Raw genomic sequence first — 20,838 nt, forward strand, 5'->3', positions numbered from 1 at the left:
ATGTGACTTACCAAACGAAAACGCTGGCAGGTTGATAGACACACAAACAAACACAAACATACACACAAAATTCTAGCTTTCACAACCAACGGTTGCTTCGTCAGGAAAGAGGGAAGGAGAGGGAAAGACGAAAGGATGTGGGTTTTAAGGGAGAGGGTAAGCAGTCATTCCAATCCCGGGAGCGGAAAGACTTACCTTAGGGGGAAAAAAGGACGGGTATACCCTCGCACACACACACATATACAGACACAAGCAGACATATTCAAAGACCAAGGTCTTTGAATATGTCTGCTTGTGTCTGTATATGTGTGGATGGATATGTGTGTGTGTGCGAGTGTATACCCGTCCTTTTTTCCCCCTAAGGTAAGTCTTTCCGCTCCCGGGATTGGAATGACTCCTTACCCTCTCCCTTAAAACCCACATCCTTTCATCTTTCCCTCTCCTTCCCTCTTTCCTGATGAAGCAACCGTTGGTTGCGAAAGCTAGAATTTTGTATGTATGTTTGTGTGTCTATCGACCTGCCAGCGCTTTGTTTGGTAAGTCACATCATCTTTGTTTTTAGATATATTTTTCCAACGTGGAATGTTTCCCTCTATTATATAAAATATATTATTATATTAACTGTTACTAAGATCACAGTGAAGTATCGCTCTGTCATTTATACATTATGTTACTTTGAACTTGGAGTTAAGTCTATTTGCAAAGAGCTTTGCTGTTGAGAGATCTTCTTGGTGGTTCTCTTGTGTTTTCCATCTTCTTGCTCTGAATTATCAAATGCTGGATGAAAGCTTCGTAACCCACTTTCTGCACCCTTTGATAACAAGCAGAAAATCAAAGATAATTATGTGCGTACCTGTTTAACACAAGATTTGAATAAATACAGGGTGATTTTTTTCCACTGAGTACAAATTCTATGGATTGATCAGTGGGAGGATACGGAACAAAAAAGGTCTAATGAACTTATGTCCAGAAGTGCATAGTTTCCATGATAGAGACCATTTATTCAATCGTACATTGTTATGGAGGCCGCAGTCTAATACGCACTGTACCATGCAGCCACAGTTACTGTATGTGCTGTGTGCTGAAAATGCTTTCCATGTGCCTCAATGCAGGTGGGTATGTGCCATAGGATGTTCTGTCTCACATGTTCACATTGGCCAGGTTGCATCCAAACATTGTCAAAGGCAGGATGAATACACTGCTTCAGTGTCTCCACATCTGGAATGAGCTCTGCTTCTTTTGAGATGCCCCCATAACCAGAAATCACATGGGCTGAAAGCTGGTGAATGAGCAGGCCATGCAACTGGACCCCCTCATCTGATCCATTGACCAGAGAAGACACAAGTGAGGTGGTCCAGACGTTAACGGTTGGAGCACCATTATGCAGCAGCCACATAACCCTTCAAATCATCAATGGCATTTCTTCCAGCAGGTGAGGGAGCGCCACCTGGAAGAAACACCGATAGTTGCAGCCTGTTAGGCGATGTGGAAGGAAGACTGGTCCCTAAATAAGCTTGCCAATTATCCCTGCCCACACATTCCAGCTGCACCAACACTGGTGATTCGCTGTCATTATACTATTGGCATTCTGCATACTATCCTTCAGATGACTGTTATGAAAGTTGAAGATACCACGCCCTATAAAGAAGGCCTCATCTGTGAGTAGGATGGATGACACAAATCCCAGAATCATGGTTGCCTGGTGAAGAAACCAGTGACAAAACTGCTCCTGATGTGGAAAGTCTGTCACTAATAAGCCATGGACATGCTGTAAGTGATAAGGGTAGCTGGTAAAAATTGTCATGAAGAATGTTCCACATGGTCATCTGGCTTACCCTGTGCTGGTGAGCCAACTGTCTGGTATTGACACGGCTGTCGCCTTCCACATTGTTAATCACATTTTCCTCCAAGTTTTGTGTCCGATCATTTTGGGTACATAACATTACAAACTACTATGGCAGGTGAGGGCGCTAGGGCATGATATATGAAGAACTACCACCCTCTAGGGGGAAACCATGCATACTGTAACTGTGGCTGCATGGTACAGCACGTGTTAGACCGCAGTCTCTGTAATACTGTATGATTGAATAAATGGTCTGTAGCATGTAAACCATGCATTTCTGGCCATAAGTTCATTAGACCTGTTTTGTTCCACATCCTCTCCTTGATCAGTCCACAGAGTTTGTACACAATGGAAAAAATTATCCTGTATAATGTGACATAATATGAATAATTGAATAATTCCATTCATAAATTTGTTAAGTTCACAAAGATACACATGGTCTGTCCAATATCCTCCAAGTGCAGTTAACATACACATGTACAAATAAATAACAGGAGGGATCCTATATTTCTCTCATCTTCAAAATCATCTGTTTCTGTTAACCAATGAGAAACTAAGAGTTCCAAGTACTGAGCTCCCTCCAATTATCTTCGGTACTGCTCTAATAACCCATGAGCAATTGGAACTCTGGTATTACAGGAGGAATGAGGTGGTCGTTTGATGATGGGTGGTGGACAGACATTAAGATTCTAAGACACATTATGTGCTGTTCAGAGAAGCAGATATATTGAAGATGATATAGATTTAGAGATTCTTCTTGCGTAAATTCTATATCTCAGAATATTATTACATTTGTAATAAAAAAAGTATTGGTTGAGATGTGTCAAAACAGAGATTTATTTTGACAGGCAAAGCCAAGATGGAGAGGCAATGAATAGTTTGTGCACTGTGCCTTTTACAAATGGAATAGTTCATCAACACTACATCTGCCCCCCCCCCCCCCTCCCCTCCTTCCCCATCCACAACATTACATCAAAGATCTACTCAGGGTCACTAAAGCTGCCAGCACACGGGACAAGTAGCTAACGATGACATGGTGCTCTAAGAGTTTTGTGATGTCACTTCCTGCTATTTCACATTGAACAGCCATTTCATCATGTGAAACATAAAATAAGTTCTGCAATGTTTTCGCAACTTGTCAGTGAAAGTGGCATCAGTAGAAAGCAAGAATGCTCACTGCATCACAAGCAGAAAGCTTGTGACCCACAGGAAGTAAGATGCTGTGTTGTTCTTGTCTTGTTCAGTAGAAGCCCGTATTTTGTAGGTTTTATGTGGTATCTTATACCCCCATGAAAATATGTTTTTCTAAGCACCAGCACATTGAATGTCTCAAGAACAAATTGTTGTTTGTATGGTTTGTTGTAATAAAACTATGGTAAATGTCATATTGGTGGTTAAAGATTTTTCATATTTCGTCATTATCATGTAACTCACAGGTTATCAGAGTAAGCCATTTTAAGACTACAGCACATTAAAGATTCATGAAAATGTATCATTCTAGTCAGGATTTGTTGTAATTAAATATAAATCAATAACATATTGGTTATTAAAGCATATAAAAGACTATAAGGTAAAACCTAAAGTCTCTTATAATGAAGCTATAGTCTAGCATAGTGTAAAGCGGCACCATGTTGGGTCGGTAAAGTGTTTGAATCCTGATGTACCTAATTTTTTTTCTTCACCTTCATGTTTTAGAAAATGTTGTGGGACTTAAGGACTTTTTTATGAAATTAACAGAAATAATTTCTGTAATCCTTAATGTTATGTAAATATAAGTGTGTTCTCTGTCAGGAGTGAGTTTGTTCGATTTGGTGTACTTGTATAAGCTAGTGTCCTCACTGACTGCAAGAAAGAATATCTGCGAATTCCTATGTGCCCAGACAATATCCTCAAAATGGCTATTATCATGCCTTTTGGCTTGTTTTATCTCATGTTTGTTCATATGGACTCAAGAATGGTGCCCAAACCTGGCAGCACTTTATTGGCAGTATACTGTCCATTTTCCCATTCTGTTATGCTTAACTTGCCAATATTCTCGTTTTCTCATCGCATGAAGACTTCCATAACATGCATCTCAAACAAGTTTTCAACATGTTCTCTGACAGCAGAGTTGTGATAAAAAAGGAAAAATGCCAATTCTGATGAACAGAAATCATTTCCCTTGGCTACATAGTTAATGTTGTGGATTGGCAAGACAGCCAATCCACTATAAGGAAGCCCGAAAGGCACGCATTTAAACTCACACAGGCTGGCATGAGGTCTAGAACAGGACAAGGAATTGAGACTAGCAAAAAACGTACGTATCTTCTGGAATACTTAACTTTAATCCATAATTGGTGAACATCGCTCTTGATGGTACATGTTTTACAGCATCAATAGTAACTGGTAATGGCGCCTTGCTAGGTCGTAGCAAATGACGTAGCTGAAGGCTATGCTAACTATCGTCTCGGCAAATGAGAGCGTAATTTGTCAGTGAACCATCGCTAGCAAAGTCGGCTGTACAACTGGGGCGAGTGCTAGGAAGTCTCTCTAGACCTGCCGTGTGGCGGCGCTCGGTCTGCAATCACTGATAGTGGCGACACGCGGGTCCGACGTATACTAACGGACCGCGGCCGATTTAAAGGCTACCACCTAGCAAGTGTGGTGTCTGGCGGTGACACCACAGTTAACACCTCCGCCATTTGTCTACTCTACAGTGCATTGGGTTCACCATGAACTATGCCAGTTTTTAAACATGTTTAATTTTTACTGCCAGCACCTTCTGCAGGTGGTTCCTCTTCAGGCACCCCACTCACCTCTCTGCCACCCCACCAACTTCCATCCTCCAACTTCGCATGCCATGACACCTCTCTGCAGCAGCTCTGCCAGAGATGACAACACGCCAATCATGTCCACATGGTGCTTTGATGACCTCTTCACATACACATTGTCTCATCACTTTCTGCACTCCATGCACCTCTCCTCCCAGAGCTGTGACAAACAGTATCACTGGCAGTCAACTGGGACCGTACAAAAGTGATCGCTGACAGACAGTGTGGCTAATGGCTTGTACTGACTTTGTTATAATAAAGTGTGTTCTTATTCAGATACAAGTTGTATTTTACATTCCACATCCCACATCCACCACAAATGTGGTGCTACAGAAGAATGCTGAAGATAAGGTGGGTAGATCACATAACTAATGAGGAGGTATTGAATAGGATTGGGGAGAAGAGAAGTTTGTGGCACAACTTGACTAGAAGAAGGGATCGGTTGGTAGGACATGTTTTGAGGCATCAAGGGATCACAAATTTAGCATTGGAGGGCAGCGTGGAGGGTAAAAATCGTAGAGGGAGACCAAGAGATCAATACACTAAGCAGATTCAGAAGGATGTAGGTTGCAGTAGGTACCGGGAGATGAAGAAGCTTGCACAGGATAGAGTAGCATGGACAGCTGCATCAAACCAGTCTCAGGACTGAGGACCACAACAACAACAACAACAACAACAACAACAACAACATCCCATCTACAGTAGAGCACTACATGGTTTTTGAAAAACAAAATCCACTGCCTGTTATCAGACTGCTTATGTCATCTTCATACATGCCCAGCATACTGGCACGATGGCGTGACATGCCAATGGGTACACAACAGCATCATCTCTAGTTCACACAGCTGGTAGTGTGGTTAGCAGTTATTCTGCTTGTGATCCATTAAAGCTCGTAGCTGTACCCTAGCTTTGAGGACTCTGGAAATTATCTTTCAACAAGATGAAAGCCCCCCATGTTGCGCATGGTGTCCTGGCGTAGCTTGATACTGAGGGTGTTTGACTGTTGGCCTAGCCATCATGTTCACCAGATGTCTCACCCATTGCAAACATTTGATCATGAAGTGCTGAGATACTGACACACCACCACTCACCAGCCACTGTGACTGATGAACTCCAGCATAGAATTGAAGCAGCATGGTAAGTACCTGTGGCATTCACATAAGCTCAGTTCAGCTCAATACCCAGCCACTGTTGCTGTCAGAGATGGCAGCTCAGTGTACTAAATTTTATACTAAAAAATCAGCAACAAATTTAATCATCTGTTCTTGCTGTACTGCACATGTGCAATAAGTGAAATTTATTTATTTGCTATCCTTCCTGAATTGCAAGTTTAATGACTATGCATAAAAAAAAAGGAAATGAGTGTATGGCATCGTTGGCTGGGAGACCGCATTCGGAGAAGTTTGACTGCCAAGTGCAAGTCTTATTTCATTTGACGGCACATTGGGCAAATTGCGCACTGGTGATGAGGATGAAATGATGAAGAGGACAACACAACACCCAGTCCACAAGCAGAGAAAATCTCCAACCCGGCCAGGAATCGAACCTGGGCCCACTTGCATTGGAGGCAAGCACGTTTCCACCAAGCTAAGCAGGTGGACATAAATTTCATAAATCTTAATAGTCTGGTACGATTTGTAGCATTGACCAGTCCCTTTTTGTATTTCATAAATGTTTCAAAAAGTTTATAAATTATAATCAAGGATTATTCATAAATTTGACCATAAATATGATTTGTAAAATAAGAAATTCATAAATTTTGAATTATATCATACAATTATGTTCAAAGGCATGTTTTGTTACAGTGGAATTTTATCACTAAATTTTAATCATGAACTTTCTCCTCCAAAGGCAAAAATATTATATTGATGCAGACCTATGTAGGAAGAAACAATCATCATACTTTGACTTATATTTTACAATTATGTTCAAAGGCAGTTTCTGTTGCAGCGGAATTTCGTCACTAAATTTCAATCATGAAATTTCTCCTCCAAATGCAAAAATATTTTGTTTAAGCCGACCTATATAAAGAGAAACAATCATCATAATAAAATAAGGGAATTCAGAGGATGCACAGAAAGATATAGGTGTTTGTTTTTTCCATGCACTGTTCAAGATTGGAATAATAGAGAACTGTTGTAAAGGTAGTTTGATGAACCCTCTGCCAGACACTTAAGTGTGATGTGCAGAGTATCCATGTAAACGCAGAAAAGAAAAATCATTTGCTTTCTCATAAAAGTAATGTTATGTAAAATGGATACAAATAATAAAGAGTTGCACACTGTAAAGGCCGGCCGGAGTGGCCGTGCGGTTCCAGGCGCTACAGTCTGGAACTGAGCGACCGCTATGGTCGCAGGTTCGAATCCTGCCTCGGGCATGGATGTGTGTGATGTCCTTAGGTTAGTTAGGTTTAATTAGTTCTAAGTTCTAGGTGACTGATGACCTCAGAAGTTAAGTCGCATAGTGCTCAGAGCCATTTGAACCATTTGAACACTGTAAAGTATGTGTATGTAACTGATAACACCACAAGTCATTTATGATTGTGAATTGTGTTTTATTCATCTCATGATGTACCTTTGCAATCCATTTGGTTTGCATACATCGCTGTAGCATGGTTCAGTTAATTGTGGTATGTCACTCAAGTTAAAGAGAGTCATGCAGTCAGTTTGTCAGTGTAAGTTTGTGATCGGATGTAATCTATAGTAGTATAAGGGTAAAGGCATGTTTGATAAACAGGGGAGATATGAGTAGAACAACTGTACCCTCAACAATAGCTGTAATTGTGTAATGAATAGTTTCAAATATAGGGTGTTCAGACAGCTTTGGGTATTATTAGTTAAGGTCTTGATATGATTCTGGGTTTGTTTGTTTGTTGTTATATGTCCAAGGTGTTCCTGGAGCACTGTGTGGTGACAAAAACTGTGCTTACATCATTCCTTGGAGTTTGCAGTACCATGAACTGCACCAAGTGGCCTCTTCATGGTGAAGTTTGTAGCTTGAGCATCACAGTAATTCTATAAGTTCTCTACATGGATGTATTAAACAAAAAAAGAAAACTGTTGATATGGAACTTAAAACTTACGGCGTGACTTCTTTTGGGTTTATAAACATTTTATATTTTCTGTTATTACTTTTACATTGTAGTTTCATGTACTGACACATTCAGTGACCCTGGTGATTTGCTTCTCAATTTGAACCAACAGAACTAGACATGTAAATATATAAATAACAATCATATTTGTATGACAAGTGTTTGAGTTGTGAAACATATACATTGTAAACTGGACAAAAAGTCCAAAATTTGTTCTCTACATGTTCGCATTACCTGAACAAACATGAAGCACAAAGTTATTTATTTAATATTTTATAACTCACGAGCAACAAATGAAACTAAGGACAGCACAAATATTCATACAATGAATGTGAAGTACCAGTTAAACAAAATTTTGACATTACCAGTGAGCTGACATGTATTAAGTTATGGTTCAGGGCTGTGTATAGTCCTGAAATGAACAACTGCGGATTGAAGTCCTGGATCAGTGGTAGGTCAGTCAAGTTGTTACTCATTTTGATGAGAAGTTCCTCAGATATCTGACCACTATGTGCAGCATCTTGCGAAGGAAGAGTAATTTCAGCTGAGGCTACTGACTTTAGCAGAAGTGACTTGTCGCCTGTAATATTAAATCCATTTTGAACAATGTTGTGTGTGTGTGTGTGTGTGTGTGTGTGTGTGTTAGATATTGTTTCAAAATATTTACCTGCTACTAAAATATAGAAGCCAAAAACTTGATCTGAGCGATGCTGGGCTTTTATCCTGGTAAGTAGATATATTTCATTCTCAGTCAGATACTGGCATATAGTTGCAAAACACTAGCAAAACAGAAAACACATATTTCATATTAACATTACAAATATTTCAATTCAGAAATTCCACCTGTTTTAATTGCTGAAATGCATTTTCATAAATAATTATCCATTAATTTGTTTCTTAAACATGTATTTAATTTCAAAAAACCACAAGAAGGAACTGTTAATCATTGTAAAGTATTTCTTCACCTATTGGTAACTGAAAAGTATTGAATGATTTCACAAAACTATATTTTTATAACAACTAAAAATAATAGCAAAATACTCCCATCTCCAATAGGGATTTTTATAGCTTCTTTTTGCCACTGAGCAAGAGGCACATACACTGTTGTTGTTCAGGAACATTACATTGTTAGTGACTGGTCAAACTCTTAACATTACTTCAATGACCATCACAAGATGAAATGGTAGAATACAATTCTATGTTAAGTGGAGTACTGACAGTATCATGAAAGGAGTATATTGGTAACTCACGATGAAGAAGAGATGTTGAGTTGCAGACATGCACAACAAAAAGACTGCTAAACATGTGAGCTGTTGTTCCATAAAAACACGGGAGAACTGCCGGATATCAGTAACTTCCTGCCACGATATTTCGGCGCAGATTCTTCTGGCCATCTTCAGGTGAATGCCACTGTAGTAGTACTGGCGAGTACGCGCTGAGCTCCGCTATTTAAAGCCTTCTGAGGTGACATCGCGCATGCGCTGCTCAGCGCGTGCGTTCATAACGGCTCCGTGCGCTGCGCCTCGCAATTGTATGTCCACAGACCATTCCATGAATTACAATGACACAAAAATTTTGGCCCATACATCAAACTTTTGGAGCTCGATTATCAATGAATCTGTGGAAATAAGATTGACAACGAGACTCTCATCAATCGAGATAGCAGTTATCAGCTGAACTCTGCTTGGAATCCTGTTATAGAGAAACTTCGTAGTCAACGTAGTTATCTGCATAAAGATGGAAATTGACCTGACACCGATACGCCAGGCTTTCACCGTGGAGGGCGCGAGGCGCAGCGCACGGAGTCGTTATGAACGCGCACGCTGAGCAGCGCATGCACAATGTCACCTCAGAAGGCTTTAAATAGCGGAGCTCAGCGCGTACTTGCCAGTACTACTACAGTGGCATTCACCTGAAGATGGCCAGAAGACTCTGCGCCGAAATATCGTGGCAGGAAGTTACTTATATCCGGCAGTTCTCCCTTGTTTTTATGGAACAATCAGTATGCCGGGAAAGCTTTAAACATCACATGTGAGCTGTTGGCCAAGAGGCCTTCTTCTAAAGTAGATAAAAGACACACATTCACACAAGCACAACTCATACTCACATGAACACTATCTTTGGTCAGTGAGGAGCCACATTATTTCCACAGTATATTAATATGTAATTTTCTGTACCTTCCTGTGCCACACAAATCTGTTGTACCTCGTCTTACCAAACCTCCCCCCCTACACCCCCCCCCCACCTTTCTCCTCTCTTATTTTAGTATGCACATACTGACGTCACCTAGTCCTGTCACATCTGATGTTCCCTCTTCTTCATACAAACTCGCCCACTGAACTCGCCCCACACTATCATCTTTTTTTAATATTTTCTCTTTGATCTCATTGTGTTTTCATGCCTATTTCAGTTTGTTTTCGCCTTTCACTACCAGCTCCAGTCCCTCAGGCTTCGCCTTGTTTCCCTATACTTCATCCGTTCCCTCATAGTTGTGATTTTTCCCATGTATTTTCACATATTTTGCATATTTTTGCATGTATTTTGCAAATATTTCTACACAATGTATGTATCGTTATGAGTTTTAATCCTCCACCATGGATCCTTGCTCTTTCTATTTGCACCAGTACAGAAACATTTCCTTATCCCTAGCCAGAACCCAGCCTCACTCACTGTTTCTGTGTTCTTGCCTGTGCTTACGGAATCCCCCAAATGTCCTTACCATCAAATTACCCATTTCCTGCTGTGACCCCTCCTTACGCAATGAGCCACCATCTGTTCAGATTCTGCCAGTCCTTAGCCCTCACCACAAGATTCTCCTGCTCTGTAATCCTAAATTCCTGTGTCCTGCCTCTCACAATGAAACTCTGGCCCTCCAGGAACTAGAGCAGCATGTACAATGCTTCATTAAAAAACTCTCCAACCTGTTCACTTTCTACACCCACCTTGGCCTACCACTATCCACCACCTCTACAACATCCTCCAAACATACCCCACATCCCCTCATATAGCTAACAAAGCCTGATTAGCAGACCTATTACATTTAGCACACCCTCAGAAACTACTTCCGATTACCATACAGAATACAGAGCCTAAACAGACCTGGAACTTAATAGGAACAGCCTCAGTGACTAGAGACAGTGGTCATGTGTGTACGAATTGTGCTTGTGTGAACGTGTGTGTGTTATCTACGTCAGAAGAAAGATTTTTAGCTGAAAGTTTACATGTTTAGCAGTTTTATCTTGTGCCCATCTGCTGCTCAACATCTCCTCTATATGGTGAGTAGCAATCTGTCCCTTTCATAATACTTCATTATTTCAGTCTGGATTTTCCATTGTTTTAAGTGTAGTATTCAGCTTTGCCAGACTTGTATTTTTCTGGTGTATATAAAACCAAACTGATTCTCAATTCATTATTCAAAAGCACTAGTATTTAGCTGGGGGTAATCATTTTAAATACAGTCATCTATTCATCTAAAAGAGGTTTGTAAGTGTGCATTGACAGAAACAGGTAGCTCTTTTTATATATACAAATCTTTGCAAAATATAGCAGTAAATCTGTCATTAGTTAAGCAATTTAGAACTGGGAATCTTTCAGTACAAGTATCACTCAAGTTCTACCTTAAATTCATCATGAAATTACAGGGTGTAGGTTGGTCTTCAGAAAAACAAAGAATTGCAATTGGCTTGGCATGAATCTGAGCCATATGTGTTTTGTGCAGCTTAACTCAAAAGAAAAAAGGTCAGTGACTTTTTTTTTACATCAGTTTTTAGCTGCTTTAAATGAGATTTCAATGGACAATAGGCACATGTTGTCATTGCTTGAGAATCGAAACTGACTGAAAGAATATAGGTCACATGAAGTGTCTGTATTTAACACATTCCAGCTGGGCTGCAGTGACTGCTGCAATCCCCCAGACATCGTTAAGTTTTTCGACTTCTGTGTGTGGCTCCTGCTTATAAAATAAAGCATTCAAGCAGATTACCATGCATTTCAGAAATAAACCATTATTATAAATCACAAGGTGCGACATGGTCGCGAATAAAACAGTGACCCAAATATAGGATAAATTTCCTTAACTTTACGTCTGTGGTCATAAATTTTTTGTCATCAGACTACCTATTTCAGTCTATAATGACCACCTTCAGATCTGCAGCAAAATAGGGAAACCATAAATACACTAGCGGAATGTCTACATATCAAACTGTAGACAATCTGCTAGTGTATTTATGGTTTCCCATTTTGTGACAAACTTTTGCAGTTGAGATAACTATGGAAGCACACTGCAAAAATGAATGTGCAAGAAGTAATTACACCTGAAATACGTTTTTCAAGTTTGTAGCACCTTGTGGAAGCTGGAACATCTATTTAGCAGCGCTTCAAAGCACTAAAAGAGTGAGAAATTGACTTCAAGCCATCACTGTTTGGAAATGTACATCATGAAGTGACAATCAGGAAAACCACACTCAGTGATTGATTGAGCCCTGATTGTTAGGGAAATCACAATGTGCCCATAGTTTGTACGGGCAGTGACCAGAATATATTAATGAACAAATGATCAAAAAGGAAATTTTTCTAGCTACATCATACTTCAAACTGAAATGTTCCTGTTACCTGACAATCATATACACTGTATGCCTTAACTCTCTTGGCGGCTGTAATTTATTGCAAAATGGCAGATTGGGAAACATTGTTATGAAGCTATTGGTTCCAAGACTTATGATTTTAATGATCCCCCCACAATCAAATAGAACAAGCATTCTGTACATAGCTATTAACTTATTCAGGCTTGTTTTCACTTACATATGAGTTTATAATTACTTTTTAGTCACGCAGCCACAGTTTTGGTTTTCAGTACATTGTTTTACCTAAATTTACTTCCATAGAATTTTCCAGAAAGATCAGCATGTCATCAGCTGTCAAATGATGTTTTTCTTGTTTTGAAGGTATTGTTTCATTCATTTTTGAATTAAAAATATATCTAACCTTTAGGTAACTATGTCAAATGTTTACATCTATTTTGTTAAGTACATAGTAGGTTTCATATATATTTTGAAATCTGAACATTTTATTATAAGTTTAATTATGTAGTTAATGCTGCCTTATAAGATTTTGATCGTTGTGTTCATATATTTTTTTGAGTGGCAGAGCTTGTGAGATGACCTACTTGCAAATCCTTAGTCTGCCATAGACATCTTATTTTTCTATTTTATAGTTGTCATCAACAGCCCAAAAACCATACTGATTTTCTTTGAAACATTTTTGTAGTAATACTGTAAATGTTTTAAAATTTTTGGAGTGGTTAACTATGACAAAAGTTTCACAGTTTGTGATGAAGCAAGCTGTGACAGTTTTACTTCCCTTCTTGTTTTGCCGTCTGCCCACTTAAATTCGTTTTTTTTTTTTTTTTTTTTTTTCAGTTTTAACTGATTACCATTAACATACGTGAATATAATCTGCATTTTCATATAAAAGAAAGGTTGGCCCTCACTTTTAAAAAGAATATAACACCAGATCTAATTTTGTGTTTAGTTTTATGTATGTAATTGATTTTCCAATTTATTTTGACTATTCCTAGTTAGTATCTTTTGTTATAGGGTGAAATCAGTAATTGTTTTGTAACTTAAATTCTATTGTTGACAAATAAACAAATATAAATTCTGTAATAATTGTAAACATTTGGAAGACGAAATGCTAGGATTCCTAAAATATCTTTTTGGCTCTAGTCGGAAACATGTTAGCAAAACCAGCCATTCATTAATTCCAAAGTAATTAACAGTTTTGTCAACAGTATTGTTTATGTAACCATATACGTTAATTTCATCATTTAAACAAGTAATTCGGCTTAACTCTTGCAGTAGAAGAAACCGTTAAAAAGAACCAATGTTTTGATGTATTCAGTTAATTTAATGAGTTAAGTTTTAATTGTAATTTCTGTAAATTAAACATCAAACAATGTGTAGTTTCAGGGCCTATTATTGTGATGATATATTAGGACCCGATTTTTGGTCACGAGACAGTCAGTCCATGGCCGAGTTTCAGGCGAGGAACATGTGTTAGTTAGACGACAACAATGCATCAACTTAACAGTGAAATAAGTGGTACACAAATAGCCAGTGTGTTAAAGCAATGACAGTGACTGTTCAATTTATTTGAAAGACTGTGAACTGTGTGGTTAGGCTTTTACTGCTCATAGATGTACAACAGTAAACTACTGTAGCAGTATGTGGATGTTCACCTGTAAACTATTAATGAGGCTTATGGAAAGTTAAACAGTAGTACACTGGCCATATTAAATGTGTATATAGTGGGTTGTGAAAAGTGAAAGTAAACATTTGTGAAATGCAACTGTGCACTGTCAGCTACATTATTTACTGCAGTCAGTGTCCAAATTACAAACCCCATTTTCCAGCAAGTGTAGCAACGCAGTACATCAAAACTGAGGACAATCAACAAATGAAGAATAAAAGTAGGCGAACCACTGCATGTGGTGCCTCGACATGAGGATTATTGTAGGTGGGCACAATAAACTAGAACCCATGAAAGTTGAAAGTGAAGTGTGAACTCTAGTGGTTTACAGTACAGTTTTACGTGGAAGAAGTGATACAGCCAGTCAGCACTGGGTTTCATAATGGAAAAGGTGCAACAGCCAATCAGTGAGAGGGTTGTATGGAAGCAGCCATTGAGAACAGGAGCAGCCAGTCAGCATGCAGGTGGACACAGCTGACCAGAGGTAAACAAGATGCCTTGCTGAGAGAATTACAACATGCCACATCCGTGCAGTTACAGATGACAACCGCAAGAACCACAGCAGATCAGCAGCATATGAGTAATTAAAACAACGTAATTCATTGCAAAAGCTGTGTTGCATTAAGTGATACATAATGAGTGACCTTAAGGAACAAGACAATGTGACTGAGAACAAAGCTGTAGAGGTTAAGTTTTTAAATGAACAGAAGGACCTAAGTGGGAATAGTTCTGTAGACGAATGTAGTTATAAATCAGACATGAATGTAACTTTGAAGGATGCGGACGAATGTCCTTTTGTAAAGAACGAAACGGACAAAAACAGTACTGAAGTGGGTGAAATCATTAAGAAGGAGGAACCTAATAGCAAAAGTCACCAAGACCAACAGTTTATGGCAGATGGAAACTTGGAAGCAATGTTAAGGCATATTATCAGTACTACGTGAAGGGTAGAAAAGAAAACTGTTAGTATTAGAACTGACATGGTTAGCTCAAAGGATGAACTGAAGAAAGAAATTAAAAAGAAGGTTCAGATAGTCAACTATAATCTTTCAAAATTAAATAATAGGATTGAGGCAGTAGCTAAGGTTTGTGATGAAAAGATAAAGAAAGTAGAGCAGAATGCTGATGAGAGATTAACATTAATGAGTAGTAAATGTGTAGTAGAGAGAAAGAAACTATGTGATGACTATAGTAGGAGGGTGGAGGTTTCCAAAAATAGTTTAAGGATGAAGTCAAAGATGCCAGGAAATTTTGTGCTGAAAACAGGGTTAAACTTGAGAGCCAAATCGATCAGATTAAAAATGATTTTGAAATGGAGGTAGAAACCAAGTGTGTAGTAGTGGTAGAGGAAAATCTGGTAAAAGTAAATAAAAATTTAGATTCAAAATTTGCTGAAAAAGATGGAAGAGGTACAAAATTGAAAGCATAGAGTATGGAGAGTATGTAGTGTCCCAAACAGTCCTTCATTTGTTAGCTGTAACAAATTTAGTAATTTTGAACCATATGGGGAAGTGCATCCACTGGATTTTATGTGGGAATTTAATCATTTACCTGAAACATGGAATGACAAAGAGAAAAGGCCATTTGTGAGAGGTTTTTTGAATGGGGATGCTTATGAATGGGCAGCTCAGGTAGCTGATTGTTGTACTTCATGACAAAGCTTTGAGAAAGCATTTTTAGATTAATATTGGTCCAAAGAGAAGCAGCAGAGAATTTTGGGTGAATTTTGGGGAGAAGAGAGATTTGAATCTGGGGTCTGTGAAAGGTTTCTGACACTTTTGAATAAACAAACTGAAATATTTGGACAAAGAGTGTATAAGTACATGATGAAAGGCCCCCAGGACACTGTAAAATTAAGATTTACACACACACACACACACACACACACACACACACCGCCTTCCCAAAGTTCAAGGCTTTATTGTGAGCACCTTACAAAAACATTACATTTCAAAGTATTGGCCATTTCTGGCCATTACTTTCTCCCATCTTTTGGGCAGCATACGAATCCCGTGGCAGAAGAACTAGGTATCTTTCGAGAAGATCCATGCATCGATCCAGTTTTGCAATTGTTCATATGACAGGAAGTGCTGCGCAGCCAGGTCATGTGCCATTGAACTAAAAAGTTGTTGGTCAAAGGGAACAATGTCTGTAGAATACAGCGGGTGAGGTAGGATTTCCCGTTTCAATGTTTTCGGGTACGTTTTGGCGTGTTTCGCAACAAGGGGTAGAGCACTGTCACGCTGCAAAATCACTTTTTCATGTATATCACTGTACTGTGGCCATTTGTATTTCAGTGCTAGGCTCAAACACATCAATTACTTTCAATAATGATCTCCTGTGATTGTTCTCTTTGGTTGCAATAGCATCGAAAGCTTTCTCTCTTTCACAACCATGCCGGTCTTCAATGTCAAAATCACTGTTCTTGAAGCATGAAAACCATTCTCTGCAAAGTTCTGTCACTATCAGGCATCTCATCATAGGTCTTACCCAGATTTTTATGAGCTTCACGTGCAGATTTCTTCATATCAAAGAGCAGAAAATTAAAACCTCCCACAGATGATGAGAATTGGGCTCGTAAGTTGACATATTCAGCCGAGAATAACTTTAAGATGCAATCAAAAATTGACTAATATTCTGATGGGGTTATGTTCACAAATGCCTAAGCTTAATGTATGACACTTACGACCTACGACTTGCACCACTACGTTCCACTAACGCCGTCTACTGCAAAACGGCAGAAGCAAAGTTGTAGACCTGATATAATGTCAAAGAACCATATCAAACATTTTATTTATTGAAGTAAATGAAGAGGAAAATTACAGGAAGAGGCTTTTCGTGATTACGACAAGTGCCAGTGTGCCCTGAGTCCTCCGCCGCCTGCAGCTTCAACAAAAATGTAAGGAAGTCCGATGCCCAAAAGGATACCAATAAGCACAGAACATTTTAACAATGCAACCATTTTACTATTCTTATTCATATTAATTTTTATGTATAAAAATTGTACAACTGTTGACCTGTGTGCCAGGACTTCTGGGCACCAGTATATGAGTAATGTTTGTTAACTATTGTTATAGTAAGAAATTTCTATGACATTGTTATGAACTATAAAAACTAATTGCCTGTATTTTCTGTTTGCGTGAATCACTACAGGGAGAAAGTATTACAAAAGGCAAAAATTGAGGAGAAAATTTTTGAAAGGGATAAGAAATGGACGCAGGTTACGTAAAATTTTTTCCATAGTAAGCAGATTTATTTGGTGCAGCAAAGGTAGGACTGCCATGGAAGTTGCTTGCATGGTTACACTTGGTAGTGCCTCTTTTGGTGTAGATAGAAACCTTTTCCTGATTATTTCCTTCCTTGGATTTTATTGGCGAGAAATTTTTCAGTGTATCACACATTGTCAGTAAAACGTAAAGATTTGTGACCACAATAGTTTGTGCACCATAACAGATGTAAAACAGGCTTTGACATTACATAATTTACATTTATTAAGTGTAATAATTAGTGTATGAAATTTTTAACATTTTTGTGAAATTTCAATTTTTTGCAAATTCATATAACATGGCTGAAAAATATATGCCCATTGTTGATAGTGATAGCAAAAGTGCAATCAGCCAAGATGGCACAGAATTGCAAGATCGAACAATTGAAGTTCAGGTGCAATGCATGCCTACTGCTGAAGTATTAAGTAGATCAGAGATGAGTGTTGCAGGAGTGACAAATGATAGCAACACTCCACAACAGAATAACCTTGACAACACAATGTTTACAATTGATGAGACCACACATCTCCCAGAGCGACATTGCACTCATGAATGAAACGTTGGAGAGCGATTTAATATGAATTTTGACAACATGTTACAAACATCACTTGATTGCAACACGAACATTAATTTCGGAAGTACAGTGGACAGCAACCACAGTAGTACAACTGAAGCACTGCTATGGCAGCTACCATCTAACATAAATGTGAAATTTGATGATATGAAACACAATATAAACACCAATTTCAGTAATTTGACACAAGCTATGAACATGGTAAAACAGTAGCAAAACACCATTACACAAGATATGAACACGATAAAACAGCAACAAAACACAGTTACGCAAGATCTAAACACAATGAAGCAAGAACGAAAACAAGTATTCTAGGATTTTCAAGACATGGTCTCTCAGAAATGTGATGACTTAGCCAAAAATTTTCGCACTGAAATTGAGGAAAAATTGAATGATATGAAAACACAGGTAAAGCATGAAGTATTTTCTGAAGTTAACAGTAACATTACAGAGGTAAAACAGAAGGTAGATTCTTTTAGGGACCATCACAATCTTGTAGAACAATGGATAAAGAAAATCACAGTTGCAAACACAAACATTGAAGCCACACAAAACCAGTTGGTTTTGACAGTAAAAAAAGGTAACCACTGTCGTTAACAAACTAAATAAAGACTATGAAGGCACACCTCTAGCTGTAGAAGAGCTTACTTTAAAGGGTAGCGACATTAGAAGTAGACTCAGTGTGTGCTAATAAGGAGAGAGAGAAGATTAATGAAAATCTGAGTGATATTATTAGTCAAGCTGAAGCAGGCACGCTAGATAAGGATAACACCATTGCAGAGAAGTGAGTAACTGATTCTAAGTTATACACAGATGTAGTAGAAAAGTGTCATTCAGTAAGAAGAAAATGAAATTGTGAACAAAGTAAACATTAACCTACAAGCCACGGAAAATAGGATCTGCAATCTTTTAGAAGAAAATATTACCGGATCTCGAAATATGCATGTAAATAATGCACAGGCTACAGTGAACAAACCAAACCACAACCTGTTGGTATCTATTCACAAATTGTCACAAGTCCCACAGCAGGTAACAGTGACAATTGTAGATTGCAAAATGGTAAACATACCCACAACTCCAATACCTGAGCAATTACCAGTAAAAATTACAGATAACAACATAAACACGATCAAAAATTCCACGAGTCTATCAACTATTTTTGCAGACAAAGTTTTGCTGAGGCATTGACAATTTCCGACATTTACTACTGTAGGTAAAAGAATGAATCCCATAGTATTTATTAGTACTTTTCATCATGTATTTCCACGCAACTGGACGGAAGCACAGAAAATCAGATTTGTCATAGGATATATGCAATGTGATGTGCTCCTATGGGCAACTGAAGTGGCTGAATGTTGCAGCATTTATATCCAATTTGAACGAGCTTTCCTCGACAAATACTGATCTGAGGCAGTGCAAGAAAGACTCTGACACAAGGTTTTCAACCATGCACCATTGAATGGCAAATACGGTAGCTATGTGGATACTTTGAAAAATACCTGAACAAAACACGCTACTGAACGAACCCAATATCACAGGTAGATGTGTTAAAAATTTTGAAAAGTCGTTTACCATTGCACATTAGAGGAAAATTAGTCACAACGCCTGAGCACGACACTGAATATTTTCTGTCAGTGTTCGATTCTATCAACTTAATCTATGAGGGAAGACCTGTACCCCATAGAGCAACAGAAAATCAGGCACAGCAACAACATAATTGTGTAAATCAGCCAGTAAAATGTTATTTAAACACACAGCAAGGTTGGTAGACACAACAGCAAAATTACAAACCCAGAAGTAATGAGTACAGTAATGGGAATGGAAAACAAACGATTTAAAAGAAATTTCCAAGGCAACATGGGTAATTTCCACACACATGAGTGAATTACAGTTCACCACCACAAGGCCCTATGCCGAAAAAGAATAGAAACAGTCAGCCACAGCAGTGGCTGACATGCTGCAACAATGCCATGCCTTACGCTGTATTGCAGCTGACCTTTGGGCAGCAAAACAACTGCACAGCAGGTAATGACACAAATTGGTGAAGTACACACACAGTGCAACTCACTGAAATTTCTCCAGGTAATGAACTAAGTCACACTACACTGTTGGAAAACACCAACCGGTCATAGTTACGCCCCATGCTATTGGCCACACAGGCAGGGTGGGGGGCAAGGCAGAACTACAAACATGTTTCATAAGATCTGACAAATGAGGTGACATCAAGGATGATTTGTATCAGCATGAGTTATATGTAGTAGATAAAGTCAAGGAAAAACAAGTACAAACAATCATTAAGGTGAAAATATTTAACATTGACACACAGTTAATTTTAGATACAGGTTCATCTACCAACCTAATGTCAAATGCATTTTTTTGTGAATTGAAGAAGAGAGGAAAGTTCCCAACACTTCCTGTACAAAATTGCAAGGTGCAAACTGCTACAGGCAGTAAGAATAAATTGGTTAAGCATCAAGCACTTATTCCAGTACAAATTGAACATTTTATAGTGAAGAACAACTTTCTTATAATTGACAAACTTATAGTTAATTGTCTTATTGGCATGGATACATTTAGAATGTACAAAACACAGGTTGACATAGGTAATGGTAAATACCACTTTCATGTGAAGGATCAGATCTTTTCTACTGATGCAGTCAAAACACTTGATGAAATTAAGAAAAACAAACCAGAGTCAAACGTCATAGTACAATATTCCTTTCCAGCTGTGTATTTCACAAACAAATTTGATACTGAACAAGAAGTGAACACTGAGGTTAGTTACAAAATGGTAGAGCAGAAACTAAGTGTATCACAGGCACTAAATGATATCCAGCAACAAGAACTTTTCAACTTGTTATTTAAGTATGCCATGTTTTCAGTAAGGAGCCAGGAGTAATCAAAGACTATGAATATAAATTTGAAGTCTATCCACATGAGACATTTTGTGTAGTGCCATATCCAATTCCATGGACAAAATGAGACACAATAAGGGAAGAGATCAATCG

General features: G+C 38.5%; 1 protein-coding gene across 1 annotated transcript in view; it reads right to left on the reverse strand.

Moving 5' to 3' along the window:
• Positions 1-537: 537 nt before the first annotated feature.
• The window catches only part of LOC126235706 (meiosis 1 arrest protein-like), a 173,168-nt gene continuing 152,867 nt past the window's right edge, over positions 538-20,838 (reverse strand). Inside the window, exons 7-9 of the mRNA XM_049944466.1 lie at positions 8,412-8,523; positions 8,110-8,324; positions 538-811 (exon numbers count right to left, since the gene is read on the reverse strand). Of these exons, the coding sequence (XP_049800423.1) occupies positions 671-811; positions 8,110-8,324; positions 8,412-8,523 (468 nt within the window). The 3' untranslated portion in view covers positions 538-670. The remainder of the gene's footprint in view (positions 812-8,109; positions 8,325-8,411; positions 8,524-20,838) is intronic.

This window comes from Schistocerca nitens, chromosome 2 (assembly GCF_023898315.1).
Source record: "Schistocerca nitens isolate TAMUIC-IGC-003100 chromosome 2, iqSchNite1.1, whole genome shotgun sequence".
Lineage (NCBI taxonomy): Eukaryota > Metazoa > Arthropoda > Insecta > Orthoptera > Acrididae > Schistocerca > Schistocerca nitens.